This window comes from Dipodomys ordii, unplaced genomic scaffold (genome assembly GCF_000151885.1).
Source record: "Dipodomys ordii isolate 6190 unplaced genomic scaffold, Dord_2.0 Scaffold23, whole genome shotgun sequence".
NCBI classification, from domain to species: Eukaryota; Metazoa; Chordata; class Mammalia; order Rodentia; family Heteromyidae; genus Dipodomys; species Dipodomys ordii.
The window spans coordinates 865,847-887,703 of record NW_012267239.1 but is presented as its reverse complement, the minus strand read 5'-3'; the positions used below and the strand labels follow the sequence as shown (position 1 = coordinate 887,703).

The window sequence follows — 21,857 nt, the reverse complement described above, 5'->3', positions numbered from 1 at the left end:
TTTAGGATGTGGGACATTCTGACTGGGGTAAGGTGGTAGGTATCTCAGGGTTGTCTTTATTTGCATTTCCTTCACAACCAGGGATGGTGAACATTTCCTCATGTGTTTCTTTGCCATTTTTATCTTTTCTTCTGAGAAGTCTCTCTTTAGTTCCCTTGCCCATTTAGTAATTGGTTTGTTAGGTTTGGGAGGGATTAGTTTCTTGAGTTCCCTGTATATACTGGATATTAACCCCTTGTTTGATATATTGCTGCTAGTAAATATTTTTCCCAGTTAGTTGGTTGTCTTTCTAGCTTGGTTGTTATAGGTTTAGCTGTGCAGAAACTTTATTTTAAGGTAGTCCCATTTGTTAAGTCTCTCTCCAATTTGTTGTGACCCTGGGACTCTTCAGAAAGTTCCTGCCTGTGCCCATAAGTTCAAGTGTCTCTCCTACTCTGTTCTGCAGTAGTTTCAGAGATTCAGGTTTGATGTCAAGGTCTTTAATCCATTTTGAGTTGATGTTGGTGCATGGTGATAGGCTGGGGTCCACTTTTAGTTTTCTGCATGTGGACTCCCAGTTTTCCCAGCACCAGTAGTTGAAGAGGCTGTGTTTCTTCCACTGTATGTCTTTGGCTCCTTTGTCAAATATCAGCTGACTGTAGGCATGTGGTTTTATTTCTGGATCTTCTATTCTATTCCATTGGTCTTTGAGTCTGTTTTTGTGCTAGTACCATGCTGTCTTTGTTATTATGGCTCTATAGTAGAGTTTGAAGTCCGGCATCTAGATCCCTCCAATGTTGTCTTTTTTGCCTAGAATTGTTTTTGCTCTTCTAGGTCTTTTGTTGTTCCATATGAATTTTTGGACTGTTTTCTGTATTTCAGAAATGTATGTCATTGGGATTTTAATAGGAATTACATTGAATTTGTATATTAATTTTGGCAGTATTGCCATTTTCACTATATTAAGTCTGCCTATCCAAGAGCATGGAAGGTCTTTCCATTTCCTAGTGTCTTCTATAATTTCTTTTTTCTTTCTTTTTTTTTGGGGGGGGGTCCGGTTGTGGGGCCTGAACTCTGGGCCTGGGCGCTGTCCCTTAGCTCTTCAGCTCAAGGCTAGCACTCTACCACTTAAGCTACAGCGCCACTTCTGGCTTTTTTCTTTTTGCTTATGTGGTACTGAGGAATCGAACCCAGGGCCTCATGTGTGCAAGGCAAGGGCTCTACCACTGAGCCACCTTCCCAGCCCCCTTCTGTAATTTCTTTCTTTAAGTTTTTTTAATACTTTTCGTTAAATAGTTCTTCTACATCTTTGGCTAGGTTAATTCCTAAATATTTTATTTTTTTGGGGGGGGTTATGGTGAATGAGATAGCCTCCTTTATTTCCCTCTCTGCTTGTACATTGTCAGTGTGCAGGAAGGCGACTGATTTTTGTGGGTTGATTTGGTATCCTGCTACTCTGCCGAAGTGATTTATAATTTCTAAGAGTTTGGGAATGGAGTTTTTGGGATCATGAAGGTACAGTATCATGTCACCTGCAAAAAGGGATAGTTTAAATTCTTCTTTCCCTATGTGGATCCCTTTAATGTCTTTTTCTTGCCTTATTGCCCTGGCTAAGGGTTCCAGGACTATATTGAAGAGGAGTGGAGACAGTGGGCATCCTTGCCTTGTTCCTGATTTTAGGAGAATTGATTGTTGTTTTTCCCCATTAAGTATAATATTGGCTATTGGTCTGTTGTATATGGTTTTATTGTTTTAAGGAATGTTCCTTCTATTCCTATTTTCTCCAGAGCTTTTAACATGAATGAATGTTGTATTTTATCAAAAGCCTTTTCTGCATCTGTGGATATAATCATGTGATTCTTGACCTTGGCTCTGTTGATGTGTTGGATTACATTTATTGATTTACGTATGTTAAACCATCCCTGTGTCTCTGGGATGAAGCCTACCTGATCATAGTATATTATTTTTTTTATGTGTTTCTGGATTCTGTTAGCTAGAATTTTGTTAAGGATTTTTGCATCTGTGTTCATTAAGGAGATTGGTCTGTAGTTCTCTTTTTTGATTGTGTCTTGGTCTGGTTTGGGAATGAGTATGATATTGGCATCGGAGAATGAGTTTGGAATAGCTCCCTCCTTCTCTGCTTCTTTGAAGAGCTTGAGGAGTATATGTATTAGTTCTTCTTTAAAGGTCTTATAGAATTCTCTTGTGAATCCATCTGGTCCTGGGTTTTTCCTTGTTGGAAGACTTCTGATTGCTTCCTGGTAAGATACTGGCTTATTTAATTGATTTACTTCTTCTTTGCTCAGTTTGGGCAACTTGTATTTCTCTAAAAATGCATCCTTTTCTGCTAGGTTTTCTTTCTTTAGAGAGTATAACTTTTGAAAATAGTTCTTTATAATTGTTTGGATATCTTGGGTATTTGTTGTGATTTTTCCCATGGCATTCCTGATCTTGTTAATTTGGGTTTCCTCTCTTCTTAATTAATCTTGCCAAAGGCCTATCAATTTTATTTATTTTTTCAAAGAACCAGCTTTTTGTTTTATTAATTTTATCTATAATTTTCCTATTCTCTATCTCATTAATTTCTGTTCTTAATTTGATTATCTGGCTCCGTCTAGTAACTTTAGGTTCCATTTTTTCATGTTTTTCTAGCTGTTTTAATTGCAACATGAGATTATTTACTTGGTCTGTCTCCATTTTCTTGATGTGGGCAATGAGGGCAATAAATTTGCCCCTCAGGACTGCTTTTGCTGTGTCCCACAAGTTTCTTTTTGATGTGTCTTTATTTTCATTGAATTGTAGGAACTTTTTAATTTGTTCTCTAATTTCTTTTGTTACCCAGGTGTTGTTTAGAAGTGTGCTGTTCAATTTCCATGTATTTGAGTAATTTCTGTGGTATGCTTTGTTATTGAGAACTAGCTTGATTCCACTGTGGTTGGATAGGATACAGGGAATTATGTCAATCCCCTTGTATTTACTTAAGTTCCTTGCATGAACTATGATATGGTTTATTTTGGAGAGAGTTCCATGAGCTGCTGAGAAGAATGTGTACTGTGTTATTTTAGGGTGAAATACTTGGTAGATGTCAGTTAGTTCTGCTTGAACTTTGGCCTCACTTAATTCGGTAGCTTCTTTGCCAATCCTCTGGTTGGTAGACATGTCCTTTGGTGAGAGTGGGGTGTTAAAGTCTCCTAGTATTATCATGTTGGGATCTATTTTATTCTGTAAGTTTGAGAATATTTGCTTAACATATTTGGGTGCTTCAATGTTTGGGGAGGCATCTTTATTTTTTTACAGAATAATCTTTCTCAGTTTTGCAATATAGATGAAGAAGCCACAATTCCTACTTTAATTCATTTCTTTCCTACTATATTTTACCATACAGTTGTTGCTTTGTATTTGTAAAGGACCCCCAAGAATACCAAAATCTGTAGACGCTCAAATACTTCATATAAAATGGCTTAATATTTGCATGTAACTTATATATGACCTTTCATTTACTTTAAAATCATCTCTCGTTACAATGAAAATGTTGTGAATCGTCATTATATTACATAGTTTTGGGAAAAAAGTTTGCACAAGTTTAGAATAAACACATTTTTTTCTTGTTACCCCTTCCCCCAAATATTTTCAGTTCATGGTTGGTTGAAATGTCAGGGGAGAACCTGACATATGCCTTGACAAGGTGGTCAGGAGCAACCATGCCATACCTTCAGCACTTCACTTAGAAATCACAGCTAAATATTAGTTTTATGGCTTGCATGTTCTACTTGTCACAAAACATGAAAACATGAAGACATTTTAGTCAAATGCTTTTCTATTTTCTAAAAGAATGGCCTTTTGTCCATTGTCCAATGTGTTTTTCATTTCCACCTGAAATAGCAGATTTTTTTTTTTAGCCATACAGGTTATGTGAACTCAGGACCTTGAGCTTGTTTGGCCCCTCCCCAGAAATACCTTTAATATATATTAATTCATTCATTTGTTAATTTCTCCATTTGCACAGGTCTAAATATGTAGTACAGGCATCATAGTCTTAATCTTCCTGAGTGGTGGGATTATAGTGTGTGCTTCCATCATTAGCTAATACATATTTTTTTCTTTTTGTTCTCTCTGTCTTTCTCTCCCCCTCCCTTCCTTCTCTCCCCCTCATTTCTTTCCTCCCTCCCTTTGTCTCTCTCCCCCAGTCTCCCTATCTCCCGATGTTAACTGATAAAGGCAGAGCTTCCAAGTGTGATCCTAAGTCCTAAACTGTTTGTTTCTCTGTCAGCATGCCTGTACTTCATCTGCAAAGCATTGGAGAAGGATTGCCGGTACAGCAAAGGTCTGGTTCTTAAAGAAAAGATATTTGAGGAGCAGCCTTGTCTCCGGAAGGACTCACTCCGAATGTTCCTCAAATGGTAAGTTCTGTCTCATCCCATGTGGTGCCTGTACCAATCACCATGTGCTGGTACATGTCAGGAGCACACTTCATTCTCCCTTAGGTCCTGACTTCCCTGAAGGTGGAACCCTTGAGCTCCAGAGCCTCACCTTCGACTTTGTTCAATCTTACCTTAAGTGTGCTTGATCTCTTGGTGATGCTTTCTCAAAGTTAAGCCAGTTACTACCCTTCTTTCCCACTATTCTGTTAGCTCTTAGTGTTTGCTTGTTTTCCTCTGGATGCGTGTTACAACCTGCTATCCACTGTACCTCCATTTTTCTAAGGTTTTGTCTTTAGTACTGTCCAAATTAGTGTTCCAAACATGCCATAAAGGCATGTTTGTTTCGCCTTGCCACCAGAACAAAACTCTGATCTGTGTTACCCAAGAACTGGTTCTACCTCCTCCTCACCAACTACTTTTTCTTCCGCGTTCTTTTTTTGTTTTGGTGCCAGTCCTGGGGCTTGAACCACAAGTATAGCCTCAAGTTCTAAACTGTTTCTTTCCCTCAGCATGCCTATATGTCACCTGCAAAGCATTGGAGAAGGATTGCTGGTACAGCAAGGGTGTGGTTCTCAAGAAGAAGATCTTAGAGGAGCAGCTTTGTCTCTGGAAGGGTGCTGTCCCTGAGATTTTGTGCTCAAGGCTAGGACTCTACCACTTCAACCATAACTTCACATCTGGCCTTTTTGGTAGTTAATTTGAGATAAGAGTGCCACAGACTTCACTGTGCGGGCTGGCTTTGAGTCAAAGTCCTCAGTTCTCAGTCTCCTGAGTAGCTAGGATTACAAGTATGAGCCACCATTACCCAGTAGGCACCTGGTCTCCTTTTATCAGAGCTGCTAGGTCCCTGGAACATTCCAGGCCTGGCCCTGTTATGCTCTGGTTTGTCTCCTCAACCCAGCTCCCACTGTGCACCCAACCAGTCCTGTCATCTCTCCACCGCTCATCTTGTCTTGCTATTGCTCCCATTTCACATTCCAGCTCCCAGGTAGTGCCTTCACCTTTTTTTTTTTTTTCTGTTCACAGGTCCTGGGGGCTTGAACTCAGAGCCTCAGCTCTGTCCATGAGCTTTTGTGCTCAAGGCTAGCACTTTACCACTTGAGCAGCACTCTACTTCTAGCTTTTTTTGGTGGTTCATTGGAAATAAGAGTCTCATGGACTTTCCTGCCTGGGCTGCCTTTAAACCAGGCTCCTCAGATCTCAGCCTCTTGAGTAGCTAGGATTATAGGCGTGAGATACCAGTGCCTGGCACCTATTATTTTCTAGCTGCTTTCTTCCAACTTTCCTTTTGAGTGAAATCATCTTGCCTTCTGGTATTCTTTGGCCCCTGGAATTGACCTGTCAAGATTTAGTGGGTATTTTTCTCAGTGTCTATCTCCTATGTGCTCATGCTTTTATACATATCAGTTCTGAAGAACTTTCCTGGGAGATAGTTAACAAACACATTAGAGAAGGCCCCACGTGGCTGTAGTGTAGTCCTGCTGTGAGACATCAGGACAGTTGGGCACGGAGGGCAGGTGGTGTTAGGTCACCTTAAGCAGAGCGCGACTGTACGAGGGAATATGAGACCTCAGTGCTTCCAGCCTTTCTGTAATTTGGGGATATCATTAACGTTGATGGACTTAGGTTTGTCTAGTGGCTTTTTGTTGGAGTGGGCTTCTGGGGTAGTTAAATTTTAAAAAAGTGTAAGTAATAATAATCACTTTATTTTCTGAGGCCTTTTAGACAGAAAGATGATATTGTTAATACATCTGGAAACTTTCTGTGCCAGCTGTGATTTATGGAAGCACAAAAGGTGTTAGTCATTTCCTGTGTATGTGGGTCTTACGTACTAATTGCCATCTATTTGAGGCTGGACTTAAGTGGTTATTTATGTGGGAAGAATCAACACCGATTAAAGGGTATTATTTAATGCATACATATGTGTAAAATTTCAGCCTTGGCTTTAGCTTCTAATGTTGTAATTTCTCCTGTCCTACTTGCTTCTAGTGACATGTCAATTCATGATGTGATAGTCAGTGCAGCTGAGACACAGGCCATTGTAGATGAGGCCCTGGGACTGCGGAAGAAGAGGCAAGCACTGCTAGTGAGGGAGAAGGAACCAGATCTGAAACTGGTGCAGCCCATCCCCTTCCTCACGTAGGTAGTCCTGTGTCTATGGGAATGCTGGGTTGGCTGGTGGGCCCTGATGTGGGACATTACCATACTCAGGAGGGAGAAATCCCAGGTCTAACCCTGGCTGGTAGTTTGGGTCAGGGTTAAATGCCTGGTGGCTCAAAGTCTACAAGCATATACTTACTTGTTGACTACCAAGTAGTAGCTCAGCTCTCTCTTAGGCATATCCAGTCCAAGTCACTCTTGGTTAATGGCTTTGTTGACCCCTACCACCTGTCATGTTCCTAGAAGGTCTCTCAATCTGCCCTACCCAGAGAGGAAAAGGAGGTTAACATTTACTAGCCACTTGGTAGGGAGAAACCTGCAAATCAGTCTTAGTGTTCATTTCCCTGGCTGTCAAGTCTGTGCTCTCTCTTCAGGGACATTAAGGACCTTGTCCAGTGGGCCTTAGCCCCTTCCTGTCCTGGAAGAACAAGATGGTATTGATAGCCCACTGGAGTTGGGGGCAATTTAGCCCCTTAGTTACCTTTCACATTCAATTTCTTTTCTTTTCTTTTTTTTTTGGGTCCAGTCGTGGGCCTGAACTCTGGGCCTGGGCGCTGTCCCTCAGCTCTTCAGCTCAAGGCTAGCGCTCTACTACTTGAGCCACAGCGCCACTTCCGGCTGTTTTTTTTTTCCCTGCGTAAGTGGTGCTGAGGAATCGAACCCAGGGCCTCATGCATGCAAGGCAAGCGCTCTACCACTGAGCTACCTTCCCAGCCCTCACATTCAATTTCTATTTAAAAAAAATCTGACTTTGAATCTAGAATCTTTAAATTCAGCGTGCATTGGCATTGATGTTCAGTTTCCTCCTCCTTCCCACATAGAAACTTTATATGGAGGCATTGCCACACAGTGGTTGAGAGCATTTCTCCTGGGTCCTTTTCTGTTATTCCTGCTATTGGTTGATTCTGAGGATATTACATGCTATTCCCTAAAAATTGAGAAAGCAACATCCTTCCCTTGTAGGGGTATCATGATAATCAAGTAGAACATTTATGTCTTCTGCTGGGGTGAGGGACAAGTGGTCACAGGGCCCTCTTCTTGCTCTAGCTCATGCTACTATACCTTCAGATGTGTTATATTGGCCTCTGTGAAATGATACCAGTCCAATATGTTGGCCCTTTCTTTTCAGGTGGAAGTGCCTTGGAGAGAGCTTGTTGGCTATGTATAATCACCTCACCACTTGTGAGCCTCCACGGCCCAGCCTTGGCAAGAGGATTGATCTCTCTGACTACCAGGACCCCAGCCAGCTGTTGGCATCCTCCATGGTGATGATGCCCATCAGCGTGATCCAGCCAAGCCCTGTCAGCACCAATACAGCTGTAGCTGTGGCTGAGCCTGTCCTCTCCTATGCCTCTGTGGCCACAGCTAGCTTCCCACTGCACAGCCCTGGCCTACTGGAAACAAGCACTCCTATAGGTGAGCAGGCCTCTTGGAGGCATCTTTCATAGAGATCTATCTCATTTGCTGAGCCCAGCAGGATGAGAATGTTGGGGTACCTTAACCTCTACAGGGAGATGAGTCATACTAACTCCTATGGTTCAAGTGAAAGTGAAGCCCTTATCCTTGTAGGAAATTGATGAGCCTGTTCCCAGGGTCAGCAATTCAGTACCTGTCACTCATTCTACAGAGAGGACGTGGGGCTCTGGGATGCAGCTCCATGCTCATTGACAGTGTGTCTGCGGGGCGGGGAGGAGTGGGGGAACCATTGCTAAGTCATAACATAAAGGTCCCTTTCAACCCTTGTGATGTGAGCATTGGCAGGTCTCTGCTGCTGGTATTGCTTTCACTGGCCATGCACATTCCCAACTTCATTGACCTTAGAAAAGTCAACTGACCAGCATGTATGGTAGTCTATTTTTGTACTGATTTATTGATTTTTATTACCACTGGAGTTGTAAAAAAATAGTTTGGCAAAAGCTCCTACTCTCATGCCTGATTTCTCTCTCTGGGTGCTGGTGGCTCATACAACTCAGGAGGCTGATATCTCAGGGTTATGGTTCAAAGACAGCCCAGATGGGAAAGTCTGTGAGACTTTATATCTTCATTAAACTACCAAAAACACTGGAAGTGGAGCTATGGCTCAAGTGGTAGAGCACTAGCTTTGAGCAAAAGAAGTTCAGGGACAGCACCCAAGCCCTGAATTGAAGCCCCAGAAAACAGCACCAAAAAAATTTCAGGCATACTGCTTCTACCTTTTTTCCCTAATCACATGTGGCATTCCTCTGCTGTTTAAGTGGTTTCCAATTTTCTTGCTGTTTTCATATTATCAGGTGTTCATAGGATTCTGTATGGGGTCAATGCAACTTGCCACACATCCCAGCCATATCATTTGAGGTCCTAGAGGCTTACAGTGGACTAGTACTGGGGTATGGGGGTGCTGAACACTATAGATCTTACCATTTGAGCAGAGTGTGAGACTTAAGAGGTGAGAGGTGTGTGTGCGTGTGTGTGTGTGTGTGTGTGCACGTGTATGTGCGTGCTAGTCATGGGGCTTGAACTCAAGGCCTGGGCACTGTCCTTGAGTTGATTTTGCTCAAGGCTAGCAGTCTACCACTTGAGCTATAGCTCCACTTCCTACTTTTTGGCAATTAATTGGAGATCATAGTCTCATAGACTTTCCTGCTTGGGCTGGCTTTGAACTGTGATTCTCAGATCTCAGCCCCCTGAGGTAGTTAGGATTATAGGCATGTGCCACTGGCACCTGGCAAATTAGGGGTTTTAAATTAATTTTATTTAGGGCTCTTTGCTGTTGGAGAAGATTTTTGAATGTTAAAAATTTATGTTCTGGTAAAGGGAAACTGAAGCATTCTCCCATTTCCACATTATCTGAATTTAATTTGCACTCTTTATAAAGGTGATATGTCTGGGGGAGATAAGTCCAAGAAAGGGGTAAAGCGGAAGAAGATTGCAGAAGAGAGTGGAGAGACAGCAAAGAGGAGGTCTGCTCGGGTCCGAAACACCAAGTGTAAAAAAGAAGAGAAAGTGGACTTCCAGGAGCTTCTGTTGAAGTTCTTGCCATCCAGGTACTGTGCACATTCCTTCTGAGTCACAAGCAAGTGCACAGCCTACAAGCCTTCTTCTCCAATAATATTTCTGTTTTCTCATATCCTCTCCTCTGGGCACCTAACATCTGTACAAATATGCAAACCACATCTCTCATTAGATTGAGATCAGTGATGTTTCTTACCTCCTGTTGACTCTGAGCTTCTTGAAGGCAGAAGCTGTGACTGGCTCATCACTTAGGAACCTGGTACTTGTTTCTTGGAGCCTCAGAAGAGGCTGCACCTATAGACACTCACTTGTTGCTGGAGTGACTAGGATTGCAGTGACTTACGTCCATGGTAACCCCATAAAAAGCAGTTTTCCTTCTTCCAGAGAATGTATGGCTGCTTGATTTCCTCTAGACTCATCAGGATTCCCTTATGTTCTGCGAAGGAACATTCCTTGATTTCACTAATTTTGTGTGTGTGTGTGTGTGTGTGCGTGTGTGTGTGTGTGTGTGTGTGCGTGCGTGTGTGTGCGCGCGCGCGTGCATGAGTCTTGGGGCTTAAACTCAGGGCCTAGGCATTGTCCCTGATCTTTTTTGCTCAAGGTTAGAATTCTACCACTTGAACCACAGCTCTACTTCCAGCTTTTTTGGAGTTTAATTGGAGGTAAGAGTCTTATGGGCTTTCCTGCCAGGGCTGCCTTCGAACTGAGTTCCTGTTATCTCAGCCTCCTATGTAGCTAGGATTACAAGTGTGATCTATCAGAGCCAGGCTGATTTCACTAATTCTTAATGTTTCTTAGAGAAGCCTAGGAGAAGAAAAGGTGCCAGTCACTTTTATTGATGCAATGCCTTCTGATGAGTTTTTCCTCTACTGGTAGAGGGAGTTTCCCCTTGGAAGAGCTGTAGGATTATGCTGTGGTTGATGACCCTTAGCCTTTCCCTTAACTTTGCTATTCTATTTTGGGATTTTCCTCTCTAACCTTCCTTATATGGAATGCTTCTTACCTTATCATCTTTATTTCAGTTCTTGATTCTCTGTGAAGTTTCAGTGTTCACTTCAGTACATCAGGCATCTTGTGGCGTTTTGACTGATGAAGTTTCCCTATGTGTGTTTGTGAAATAAGTGAATGAAGACATAAGTTCCCTGAGTTTTCATGCTGCAGAAGCCTAGTGTAAGGAAAGTCACAGGTTAGCCAAAACAGTCTTTGAGAGGCATCTGTAGAATGGTACCTTCTAGGAGAGCTTTCCCTAGTCTAAGCCAGGCCAAAAGCTTTATGAGCAGCTATGGAGGGATCAAGCTCAGATGGGCTTGGTGTATTTTCCCACTCTCACCTAGCCAGCCATTTTGTCTCTGCTCATTAGTCTCCTCTGAAGGCCTATAGGTGCTCCTTTGGCCTGTGCCTTTTTTACCTGCTTTTGTCCTACTCTTTGCAAGGCCAGACCGCCTCCTTTGCATTCAGCCAGAACAGCATTCTTTCTGATTCTGCTATAAGGCAAGGCTCTTGTAACTCTGTTTCAAGTAAGAATTCTGCATTGATTAGTCTTGCTTGAGTTGTTGGTGTTTGTGGATCTGCTCTTTTTTTTTTTTTGGTTGGTCATGGGGCTTGAGCTCTGGGCCTGGGAGCTTTCCCTCAACTCTTCAGGTCAAGGCTAGTGCTCTACCACTTGAGCCACAGCACCACTTCCAGTTTTCTGAGTGGTTTATTGGAGATAAGAGTCTCACAGCCTTTCCTGTCTGGGCTGGCTTTGAACCATGATCTTCAGATCTCATCCTCCTGAGTAACTAGGATTATAGGTGTGAGCCACTGGCGCCCAGCTGGATCTGCTTATTGTCTCCCTCTCCCATAGAAGTTAAACTTCCTACAGGTGGAATCTCTCACATTTGCAGCTGTGTTCCAGCATCTAGACACATGCCTGGTATATGGCCATTGCTCAGCAATCATCCTTTGATGGAATAAATGAGCAAGTGAAGATACAGATCAGATGTTGCCTCACAAAGAGAAGAGAGGTAGAACATCATAGAGGCACAGGCTCTAGGCTCTGCCACCCGGCTATTTTAGTCTACTTCAGAAATTCAAATTTAGTTTCTCTACCAGAAGCAATTATATCCGAGTGGATAATGTAGATTTTTGTGACTTTGGCTTATTCCATGCAGGTTAAGAAAGCTGGACCCTGAGGAGGAAGATGATCCCTTTAATAACTATGAAGTCCAGTCAGAAACCAAGCTGGAAACCTTTGCAAGCTTAGGACCTCATCGACTGTCATTTGACTCAGCCACATTCATGGAATCTGGTAGGAATCAGCAGTGTGGTTAGTGACTGCTAGACATTTCCTCCTGGGCTTTTTTTTTTTTTCTTTTGTTGTTGTTGTTTTAAACTTTTGGTCCAGAAGATGCCTGTGATCCTCTAGGCAGCCTGCTTAAATGTCCCAGCTCTTACTTGCTTTGCTGCCTGAGGCTGAATGCTTAAGGGTAAATTCAGAGACTTGGCTTTTGTAAGTTGAATGTGTATTGTGTGCCAGACATAGTGCCTTGTATTTTGTGTGCATGATCTCATTCAGTGCACTCAGCAGCACTCAGAGGCCAACACTTTTGATTCCTTAGACATGGCAATTTGAAGAGGCTTGCTCATTGGTGATGAGAGCTGGAGCTAGACTTTGAGCCCAGGCAGCCTAACCTCAGCACCACAATGTAGTACTGTGCTTACCTGGATTGAATGGTGGAGGGAGGACACAGGTTATCTTCTTTCAAAGGGATTGAGAGACTGGGCATGAAAGATCCCTTCAGATCAGGTTGTTCTTCTTCCCCGGGCAGAGAAGCAGGATGTGCATGAGTTCTTACTGGAGAACCTGACCAATGGTGGCATCCTGGAGCTGATGATGCGCTACTTGAAGGGCATGGGCCACAAGTTCCTGCTAAGGTGGCCACCTGGTCTGGCGGAGGTTGTGCTCAATGTCTATCACAGCTGGAGGAGACACAGCACCAGTCTGCCCAACCCACTGCTGAGAGACTGCAGCAACAAGCACATCAAGGTTTGGCCTCTTGCGGATGAGTGTCAGAGTATGACCAGGGGACAGTAGTGGGAACAGTCCATGAACGTAGGGCTGATGTGTTCAGCCTACTCAATGCATCTCTTTGTGGGTCTGCAACCTAGACCGCTGTGGGATTTGAAGCAGGAAGTCACAAGATCTAGTTTGTGCCCAGAAAGATGCCTGGTGGCTAAGTGGAGGATATTCTCAGGGGTAAGAGTCAAGGTAGGGGCTGTCAGGAGGCTGCTGTCAGGTGAGTGATTGTAAATGGCTATTACCAGTGGTGAAATAGGGGTTCTGGGTCAGAAGTGACAGGATGAACTGGGTGAAGGGAATGTTAGTTGTGGGGAGGAGTTGTAGTGGTGTCTTTTTGGTGTGTGTGCTGATACTAGGGCTTGAACTAAGGACCTCACATTCTTACTTGACGTTTTCAGTCAGGGACAGTGCTGTACCATTTGAGCCACACATCCACTTTCAGTTTTTGCTAGATAATCAGAGATAAATCTCTTGAAAGGTTTGTCTGCCTGGGCTGGCTTTGAACTATGATCTTTAGATCTCAGCTCTTTTAATAGCTAGGATTATAGTTATAAGGCACCAGTGTCCAGCTAGAATTGTTTTTTACTCTGGAGTGGGAGGACGCTATCTAGGAGAGTCTAGGGAAAAGGAAGCATTCGACTTATCCCCTATTTTTCTTTTTTTTGGGTCCGGTCATGGGGCCTGAACTCTGGGCCTGGGCGCTGTCCCTCAGCTCTTCAGCTCTACCACTTGAACCCCAGCACCACTTCCGGCTTTTTTCTTTTTGCTTTGTGTTGCTGAGGAATGGAACCCAGGGCCTCATGCATGCAAGGCAAGCACTCTACCACTGAGCCACCTTCCCAGCCCCACCCCCCTATTTTTTTTATGATACTAGTATTTCAACTCAGGGCCTCATACTTGCTAGGCAGGTACTTTATTACTTGATTTATGCCCTCAACCCTTTTGCTTTAGTTATTTTATTTATTTATTTGTCGGTCATGGGGCTTGAACTCTGTCCTTGCGTTCTTTAGCTCAAGGCGAGTGTTCTACCACTTGAGCCACAGCACCACTTCAGGTTTTCTAGTGGTTTATTAGAGATAAGAGTCTCATGTACTTTCCTGCCCGGGCTGGCTTTGAACTGTGATCCTCAGATCTCAGCCTCCTAAGTAGCTAGGATTACAGGCGTGAGCCACTGGCGCCCGGCTTGCTTTAGTTATTTTTTGAGTAGGGTCCCATGTTCTTATTTGAGCTACCCTGGACAGTGTTCCTTTTATTTATGCCTCCTGAGTATTTGGGATGACAGACAAAGCATCATTATCCTCAGTTTATTGTGTAGTGGTCCTGCGGGCCCCTCCTCCCCCTGCACTTGGAACCATTGTTTTTCCTGATATCCACTTTGTGAGTACAAGCATGAACTACCATGTCTGACCCTGATTTTTGTGTGTGTAGTGTTTATGGGGTCCCAGTCCCAGGGCTTAAATTCAGGGCCTGGCTGCTGTCCCTAAATTTTTTTGCTCAGGGCTAACACTCTACCACTTGAGTCAAGCTACAGCTCCACTTATAGCCTTTTCTGTTTAGTTGGGATAAGAGTCATGGATATTCCTGCCCAGGCTGTCTAACAACTGTAATCCTCAGATCTCAACCTCCTTAGTAATTAGGATTATAGGAGTGAGCTATTTGCATCCAGCCTGATTTTTTTTTTTTACCAGATAGGAAAATAGTAGTATAGAGGACCAAGTACTGAGTTCAGTGGGAGTGACTGCCTGCAGCAGTCTAAGCATGTATTTTGCATCCCAGGGTCCTTCTCTTGGTGCCTCCCAAAGCTCAAAGGAATATAGTATGCTTTGGACCTTTTCTACTATTGGAGGTGAAATGTCGGTGTTGATAGGAGCATGAGGAACTATCCAGGTCCACCTAGGTTGTCTTCTGGCTGAGAGTTAGGTTAGAATTAACAGATCATCCAAGACAGAAAGTTTATGATACCCCAGCTTAACCAATAGTTGGGCATGGTGGTGATGTGAGACAGTGAGTGTTCCCTCACTGGGAAGACCCTACTTCAGGGTCTGCTTCTAGGCTTTTGCCCACTGAGCCTTGCCCCCACCAGGGATGGTATGGATCAGCAAGAGCCAAGGCTTTGGCCTCTATTGACAACTTAGATTGATCATTTCCCATTTCCAACTGTGCCTGCTGGCAGGTTCCTCCTTATCACTAAGCCTCAGTCTCCTGAAGTGCCCTGGGGTAATATACCCCTGGGAATAAAAATATCCCCTAGGTTGTGTGTATATGTGTGTGTGAGAGACAGAAAGACAGAGAGAGACACAGAGAGAGAGAGAGAGAGATGGTCCTGGGGCTTGAACTTAGGGCCTGGGCACTGTCTCTGAGCTTCTTTTGCTCAAGGATAACCCTCTGCCACTTGAGCCACAGCACTACTTTCAGCTTTTTCTGTTTTTTTTTTTTTTTTTTTTTTTTTTTTGGTCAGCTTTTTCTGTTTATGTAGTACTGAAGAATCCAATCCAGGGCTTCATGCATGTTAGGCAAGCAGTCTACTACTAAGCCACATTCCTAGCCCCCTCCCCCTTTTTTATTGCCCAAGACTAGCATGCTACCACTTGAGCCACAGCTCCACTTCTGGCTTTTTGGTGGTCAATTGGAGATAAGAGTCTCATGGACTTTCCTGCCTGGGCTGGCTTCAAACTATGATTCTTAGATCTCTGAGTAGCTAGGATTTTAGATGTGAGCCACTCGTGTCTAGCCCTGGGTGTTTTGAAGGCTTGAATATTGTAGTGTAGATACAATATCTGGCCTTACACATAGTCTCTTCCACAGACTCTAAATACAGATCTTCTTTTCCCCAATCCTATCCCTATAAAGATCCATGCACCTTTTTTTCGTTTTAGTATTGGAATTTGAACTCAGGACTTCATGTTTGCCAAGCTGGTACTCTAATGCTTGAGTCATACCTCTGGCCCCTTTTCTGGTTATTTTTGAAATGTTTTGCTTTTTGCCTGGACTGGCCTAAACTGTGATCTTCCTGTTTATGTTTCCTGCTGTAAGTGGGAAAACATCCCTGGCTTTTTTTTTTTTTCTTTTTAGTCAGTCATGGGACTTGAACTTTGGGCCTGGGCACTGTCCCTGTACTCTTCAGCGAGCACTCTACCATTTGAGCCACAGTGCCACTTGTGGTTTTCTGGTGGTAAATTAGAGATAAGAGTCTCATAGACTTTCCTGCCCAGGCTGGCTTTGAACCACAGTACTCAGATCTTGGCCTCCTGAGTAGCTAGGATTACAGGCATGAGCCACTGGCACCTGGTGTAGCCTTTTTGTTTTGATAGGAGGCCTTGCAAACTTTTTTGTCTGGGCTGGTCCAGAATAGTAATCTTTCTCATCTCAGCCTGTCATGTAGCTAAGATGACAGGTTCACTACCATGCCCAACTGTTGAATGAGATGGGGTCTTGCAAACATTTTGTCTCAGCTGATCTTGATCCTCCTGGTCTCTGCCTCTCCAGTAGCTGTAGTTACGGATGTGAGCCACTGGTACCGGGTCATGTTCCTCTTTTTATATCTTGTCAAATAGTCACTTAGGAAATGGAAAGTAGGTATATGGAAAAATTTTGTTTTTTATCAAAAAACAAGTTTTAGTTTAGTCTTCTACCTCTAGAGTGAATGTTTGTGACCTTCTTCCTGACCTTCCTGTGCCTGTCCTGCAGGACATGATGCTGATGTCTCTATCCTGCATGGAGCTCCAGTTGGACCAATGGCTGCTGACCAAAGGCAGAAGCTCTACAGGTAGAAACATTCATGTTCAGTGGTGATTTTCTAAACCACAGCAGGCTGGAGGAACCTGAAATGGAGCAGCTGAGTCAGGGAATTCAGACTTACACCCACTGTGGATGCCTTTGTTGGGTTGACTTGTCATTCTTCCACTCTTGTTCCAGGATCCCAGAGAAATCTCTCTGACCCCTTATGCTGTTATTCAGGATTAAAGAAAATGGAAATAATCTGCTTTAGGGTGACTTCTTTATATTTTATGTATCTGTGTAGCCCCTGTCATTTTCCCTGCTTATAGCAATCATTCTGACTTTTTTTTGGTCATGGGGCTTGAACTCAGGTCCTGAGTGCTGTCCCTGAGCTTTTATGCTCAAGGTTTACCTCTTTGAGCCACAGCACCACTTCTGGTTTTCTGGTGGTTAATTGGAGATGAGAATATCATGGATTTTCCTGCCTGGGCTGGCTTTGAACCATGATCCTCAGATCTTAGTCTCCTGAGTAGCTAGGATTATAAGCATGAGCTACCACTTCCAGTTTTTGGTGGTTAATTGGAGATAAGAGTCTCACAGACTTTTGCCCATGCTGTTTTGAGCCATGATTCTCAAATCTCAGTCTCTTGAGTAGCTAGGATTACCAACAAGAGCCACTGGTACAAGGCTTGTCCTGACTTTTAAATTCTACCTGGTGTGTGTATGCATATATATATATATTTTTTTTAAATTTTTTTGGCCAGTCTTGGGGCTTGAACTCAGGGCCTAGGCACTGTCCTTGAGCTTCTTTGGATCAGGGCTAGCACTCTACCACTTGAGCAATAGCACCACTTCTGGCTTTTTCTGTTCATGTGGTACTGAGGAATGGAACCTAGGGCTTCATGCATGCTAGGCAAGCATTGTACCACTAAGCCACATCCCATTAGGGATATAGATACTTTTAAAGCTTAGTTTGTGAAATTAGTGGTCCTTTCCCTCTCAGCTGACTCTTTTCTGACTTATCTGATCTCTTTGTTGTCTGCTGCTCAGGAGGCTCCAAGGAACTTGGGGTATTCATGGACATTGAGAGCTTACATTTCTCTGGAGAGAAAAAGGGTATTTGTATTCCACACATGAGGGTGATTTGTTGGCCTGATGGTTTTTAGTGTCTCCGCGGAACTGCCCAGCTGGTATGGCAAACAGCAGATTTGGGCCTGACTTCCCTGGAACCCACTGCCTTGGTGACCTCCTGCAGCTTTCGTTTGCCTCATCCCAGCGTGACCTGTTTGAAGATGGCTGGCTAGAGTTTGTTGTGCGTGTTTACTGGTTGAAGGCTCGTTTCCTGGCATTGCAGGTTGGTTCTATGGTCATAGCATGCCTTGTCATCTGTCAGAGAGGACTGAAAATTGACCATATTGGGGACATATGGCTGACTGCATGTATTCTTGTGCAGTACTTATGTACACACTGGGCTTGGCATGAAGAAGTGGGACATTGTGGAGAAGTGTCAGTGTATCAGAATTCCAAGTATGACTTCTGCTCTACAAAGCACTTCAGCTCAGTCACAAAGTTCTAGAAGGGATCTCCTCTGCCTCCTGTTCATCCGTAATTAAGATGGCCTTGGTTAAATCATTATTTATGCTCCAATGAGAGAATGTAAGCAAGTACATGAACAGAGGCAGAGCTTTCTAGAGAGTACTATTGTATATATTGTGAGAGTTCTAGGTAAGCTTCTCCTTGGGTCCTGGTCTAGAAGACAAGAGTGGGTTTACTATTCTCTAGCACTTAACACTGATTAGTACCTGGTACAATTGGTAGGGTGAGCCAGAGATTGCTAAGTCTCAGCAGCAGTAGTTTAGTCTTAGTGAAGCAGCATTGTTGATTGTGAAGAACATCAGTTCTAGAACTAGGACAGACCTAGGGTCTAAACTTGGCTCTGCTAGATACCTGGCTTACTCACACATTATCCATGTCCTTACTTACAATATAGCACAATGATATTTCCTCTCATAGAATTGTGGTATGGTTCATTCATTCATTCAATCATTCAGTGAATGTTCACTGAGCTCAGGCTATGTGCCAAACCCTTTTTTAGATATAGCAATAGCTGGATTACCTCCCTGCCAAGGGCACCCATAATCTGATGAGATCAACAACCAAGAAACTTGACACAGACAAATCAGTTTTCTATATTCTCCCCCTATTTGTGGTTTTCCTTCTGACTAGGGAGACATGGAGCAGGCCCTGGAGAACTATGACATCTGCACAGAAATGCTCCAGAACACCACTGCCATCCAGGCAAAAGCAGGAGCTGAGCAAAGAGACATTGTCATCCGGCTGCCCAACCTCCATAATGACTCTGTTGTTTCCCTGGAGGAGGTGAGTGTGAGTTTGTTGTTGTTTTTGTCAGTTGTGGGTCTTGAACTGTGGGCCTACTCTTCAGCTCAAGGCTAGCACTCTATCACTTGAGCCATAGCACTACTTCTGGTTTTCTGGTGGTTAATTGGAGATAAGAGTCTCATGGACTTTCTTGCCCTGGCTGGCTTTGAACTGTGAGCCTCAGATCTCAGCCTCATGAGTAGCTAGGATTACAGGCATGAGCCCAGCTACTGAGTGGGAGTTTTTAATGCTGTTTTCTTTGTCAAAGTTTATCGAGTTGGCCATTAGATGAGGTTTTGACCCATTTTTGATAAACGAGCTGTCCACAGGCCTAAGAAAGGCAGCTCTGCCACATTAGGAACCACAGATTTCTTCTAATGGAAAGCTTGTTCAAGTAACAGATAGAAGGTGTCGACTCTTCTGCTAGCATGGTTTAAAACAGGTTATTGCTCAGCTTTCATGTATGTGGTGGTAACTCTGTTGGAATGTATCAACTGGTGCAGACCAAAGTTGGTCCGGCTATGGGCTGAAATAGCAGTCAGAGCGTTTATGCCAGGTTCCATCTGAGTGGTACTTGTATTGTACCACCTCTGTTCTGCAGAAGTTCTGCATCTCTCATATGTCCACGTGGATGAAAGAGTCCACGTGGACTCTTGGAGCTTTGTTTCAGAACAATAACAGGTATAGTATTCTGTTGCCTATGTGCTGAGACTGCATCAGGCCCCTTGTGAAGAGTGTTTTGGGGATGGGTAATGTGTACCAACCTCTAGTCTGTTTCTGAGTTGGGCACCCTGATTCTCTATGGCTCTGCAAGTCTGGTTTTCTGATCTTTGACCACGTGACTGACAATTTTGGCTGATGTTAATTCTGGAGCCCCTCTGCTTCTATAGGTGTGTGTGTGTGTGTGTGTCTGTTTGTCTGTGTGTGTGCGCGTACCAGTCTTGGGGCTTGAACTCAGGGGGCCTGGGTGCTGTCCCTGGGTTATTTTTTTTAAGGCCAGCACTCTACCACTATTGCCTCAGGTCTACTTCCAGCTTTTTTTTTTGGTCCAGTTGTGGGGCCTGAACTCTGGGCCTGAGCACTCTCCCTCAGCTCTTCAGCTCAATGCTAGTGCTCTACCACTTCAGCCACAGCGCCACTTCCGGCTTTTTTCTTTTTGCTTATGTGGTGCTGAGGAATCGAACCCAGGGCCTCAGGTATGCAAGGCAAGCGCTCTACCACTGAGCCACCTTCCCAGCCCTACTTCCAGCTTTTTTGATGGTCAATTGGAGATGAGTCTTTCAGACTTTTCTACCTAGTCTTGCTTTGTTTAAACTGTCTTCCTCAGAACTTAGCCCCCTGATTACAGGAATGAGTCACTGGTGTCCAGCTTGGTGTGTGTGTGTGTGTATGTGTGTGTGTGTGTGTGTGTGTGTGGTGTCCAGCTTGGTGTGTGTGTGTGTGTGTGTGTGTGTCTGGTGTCCAGCTTGGTGTGTGTGTGTGTGTGTGTGTGTTCAAACAGTGTATTTAACAGAGTGAGCAGTAGACCCGTTGTATGTTTTTCTTTTTTTGGTTATTGTTTTTTGTTGGCCGTGGGGCTTGAACTCTGAGCCTGGATGCTTTCCCTCAGCTCTTCAGCTCAAGGCTAGTGTTCTACCACTTGAGCCAAAGCTCCACTTCTGGTTTTCTGGTGGCTTATTGGAGATAAGAGTCTCACGGACTTTCCTACCCAGGCTGGCTTTGAACTGGGATCCTCAAATCTCAGCCTCCTGAGTAGCTAGGATTGTAGGCTTGAGCCACCAGTGACCTGGCATTGTGTTTGTTTTTTAAAGAATTAGATGCCTTAGGGCTGGGGACATAGCTCAGTAATAGAGTTCTTGCCTATCCCTAGACCCTGGGTCCTGCAGAAAGGGAGAGAGAGAGAGAGAGAGGGAGAGGGAGAGGGAGGGAGGGAGAGAGAGAGAAAGGGGGAGGGAGGGAGGGGGAGAGAGAGAGAGGGAAAGAAAGAAAGAAAATTGTATCCCTTGGCCTTAATATAAATACTTTAAAAGTCATATATATATATATTGTGGGAACATTGATTTGTTAACAGACAGCTTAATATTATTTTGGCTGTGGGTAGGGGCTTAGAGGCTAATTTTAGCTTCCTCATCTGGGAAGCCAGATTCAGGAAGGCTGCTTGAGCTGAAGAGCTGAGGGACAGCATCCATGAGGCAACATTTCTGGGCCTTTTTCAGATTGATAAGAACCTGAAGTCACTGGAGCGATGCCAATCTTTGGAGGAGATTCAGCGGCTCTATGAGGCTGGTGACTACAAGGCTGTTGTGCATCTACTCCGCCCTACTTTGTGTACCAGTGGATTTGACCAGGCCAAACACCTGGAGTTTATGACTTCCATTCCTGAGAGGCCAGCCCAGCTGCTTCTGCTACAGGTGTGTGTGTTCCCCACTTTGGGTCCTTTACAACTATTTGTAACTTCTTTACTTGTATATTTGTTAGTCCTCTCAAGACTTTGAGGTAGTCCTAGAAAACACATAACAAAACAGAAAAGTGGAAGTTCAGGCCACCAGCCTATCTTCCAGGAAGAGTCTATAGACAGATTAAGATTATGATTAAGACTAGTGGAGTGTTAGAACCCAGGAGTACAAGGTCTGTGTGGTTCAAAGAGAACCCTGCACTTAACTCTGAACTTACGCATGCATGTCAGAGGAGAAAAAAAGTGATGAGAATTCCATTCATCTGTCCATTCATCTGTTTTTATTGATGTTTTGTTTTGTTTTAAGACAGTCTTACTATATAACTTAGGCAGGCCTGGAACTTGTGATCCTCTCAGGATTATAGATATGTGCTATCATGCTTGGCTGTTTTCGTTGCCTTTTTTTTTAGTTTTTATTTTTTGCAGTACTGGGATTGAACCTTCAGAGCTTCCTACATACTAGGTGAGCAGTCATCTGCTTACGCCATAACCCTAGTCCTTTTGTTTGTATTTTTAATTAAATTTTATTTTTAATTAAAAGTTTTGTGCTGGTTCTGGGACTTGAATTCATTGCCTGGATGCTGTCTCTGAGCCTTTTTGCTCAAGGCTAGCACTCTGCCACTTGAGCTACAGTTCCATTTCTGCCTTTTTGTTAATTGGATAAGCATCTCATCACTTTCCTGCCTGGGGTTGT

At 43.8% G+C, this 21,857-nt stretch overlaps 1 protein-coding gene across 1 annotated transcript in view; it reads left to right on the top strand.

The window, feature by feature from the left end:
* Positions 1 to 21,857, top strand: part of Cabin1 (calcineurin binding protein 1) — a 147,402-nt gene that overhangs the window by 22,360 nt on the left and 103,185 nt on the right. Inside the window, exons 7-16 of the mRNA XM_013014489.1 lie at positions 4,250 to 4,379; positions 6,390 to 6,539; positions 7,690 to 7,976; positions 9,415 to 9,583; positions 11,705 to 11,841; positions 12,362 to 12,579; positions 16,300 to 16,378; positions 17,496 to 17,683; positions 18,556 to 18,708; positions 20,925 to 21,119. Of these exons, the coding sequence (XP_012869943.1) occupies positions 4,250 to 4,379; positions 6,390 to 6,539; positions 7,690 to 7,976; positions 9,415 to 9,583; positions 11,705 to 11,841; positions 12,362 to 12,579; positions 16,300 to 16,378; positions 17,496 to 17,683; positions 18,556 to 18,708; positions 20,925 to 21,119 (1,706 nt within the window). The remainder of the gene's footprint in view (positions 1 to 4,249; positions 4,380 to 6,389; positions 6,540 to 7,689; positions 7,977 to 9,414; positions 9,584 to 11,704; positions 11,842 to 12,361; positions 12,580 to 16,299; positions 16,379 to 17,495; positions 17,684 to 18,555; positions 18,709 to 20,924; positions 21,120 to 21,857) is intronic.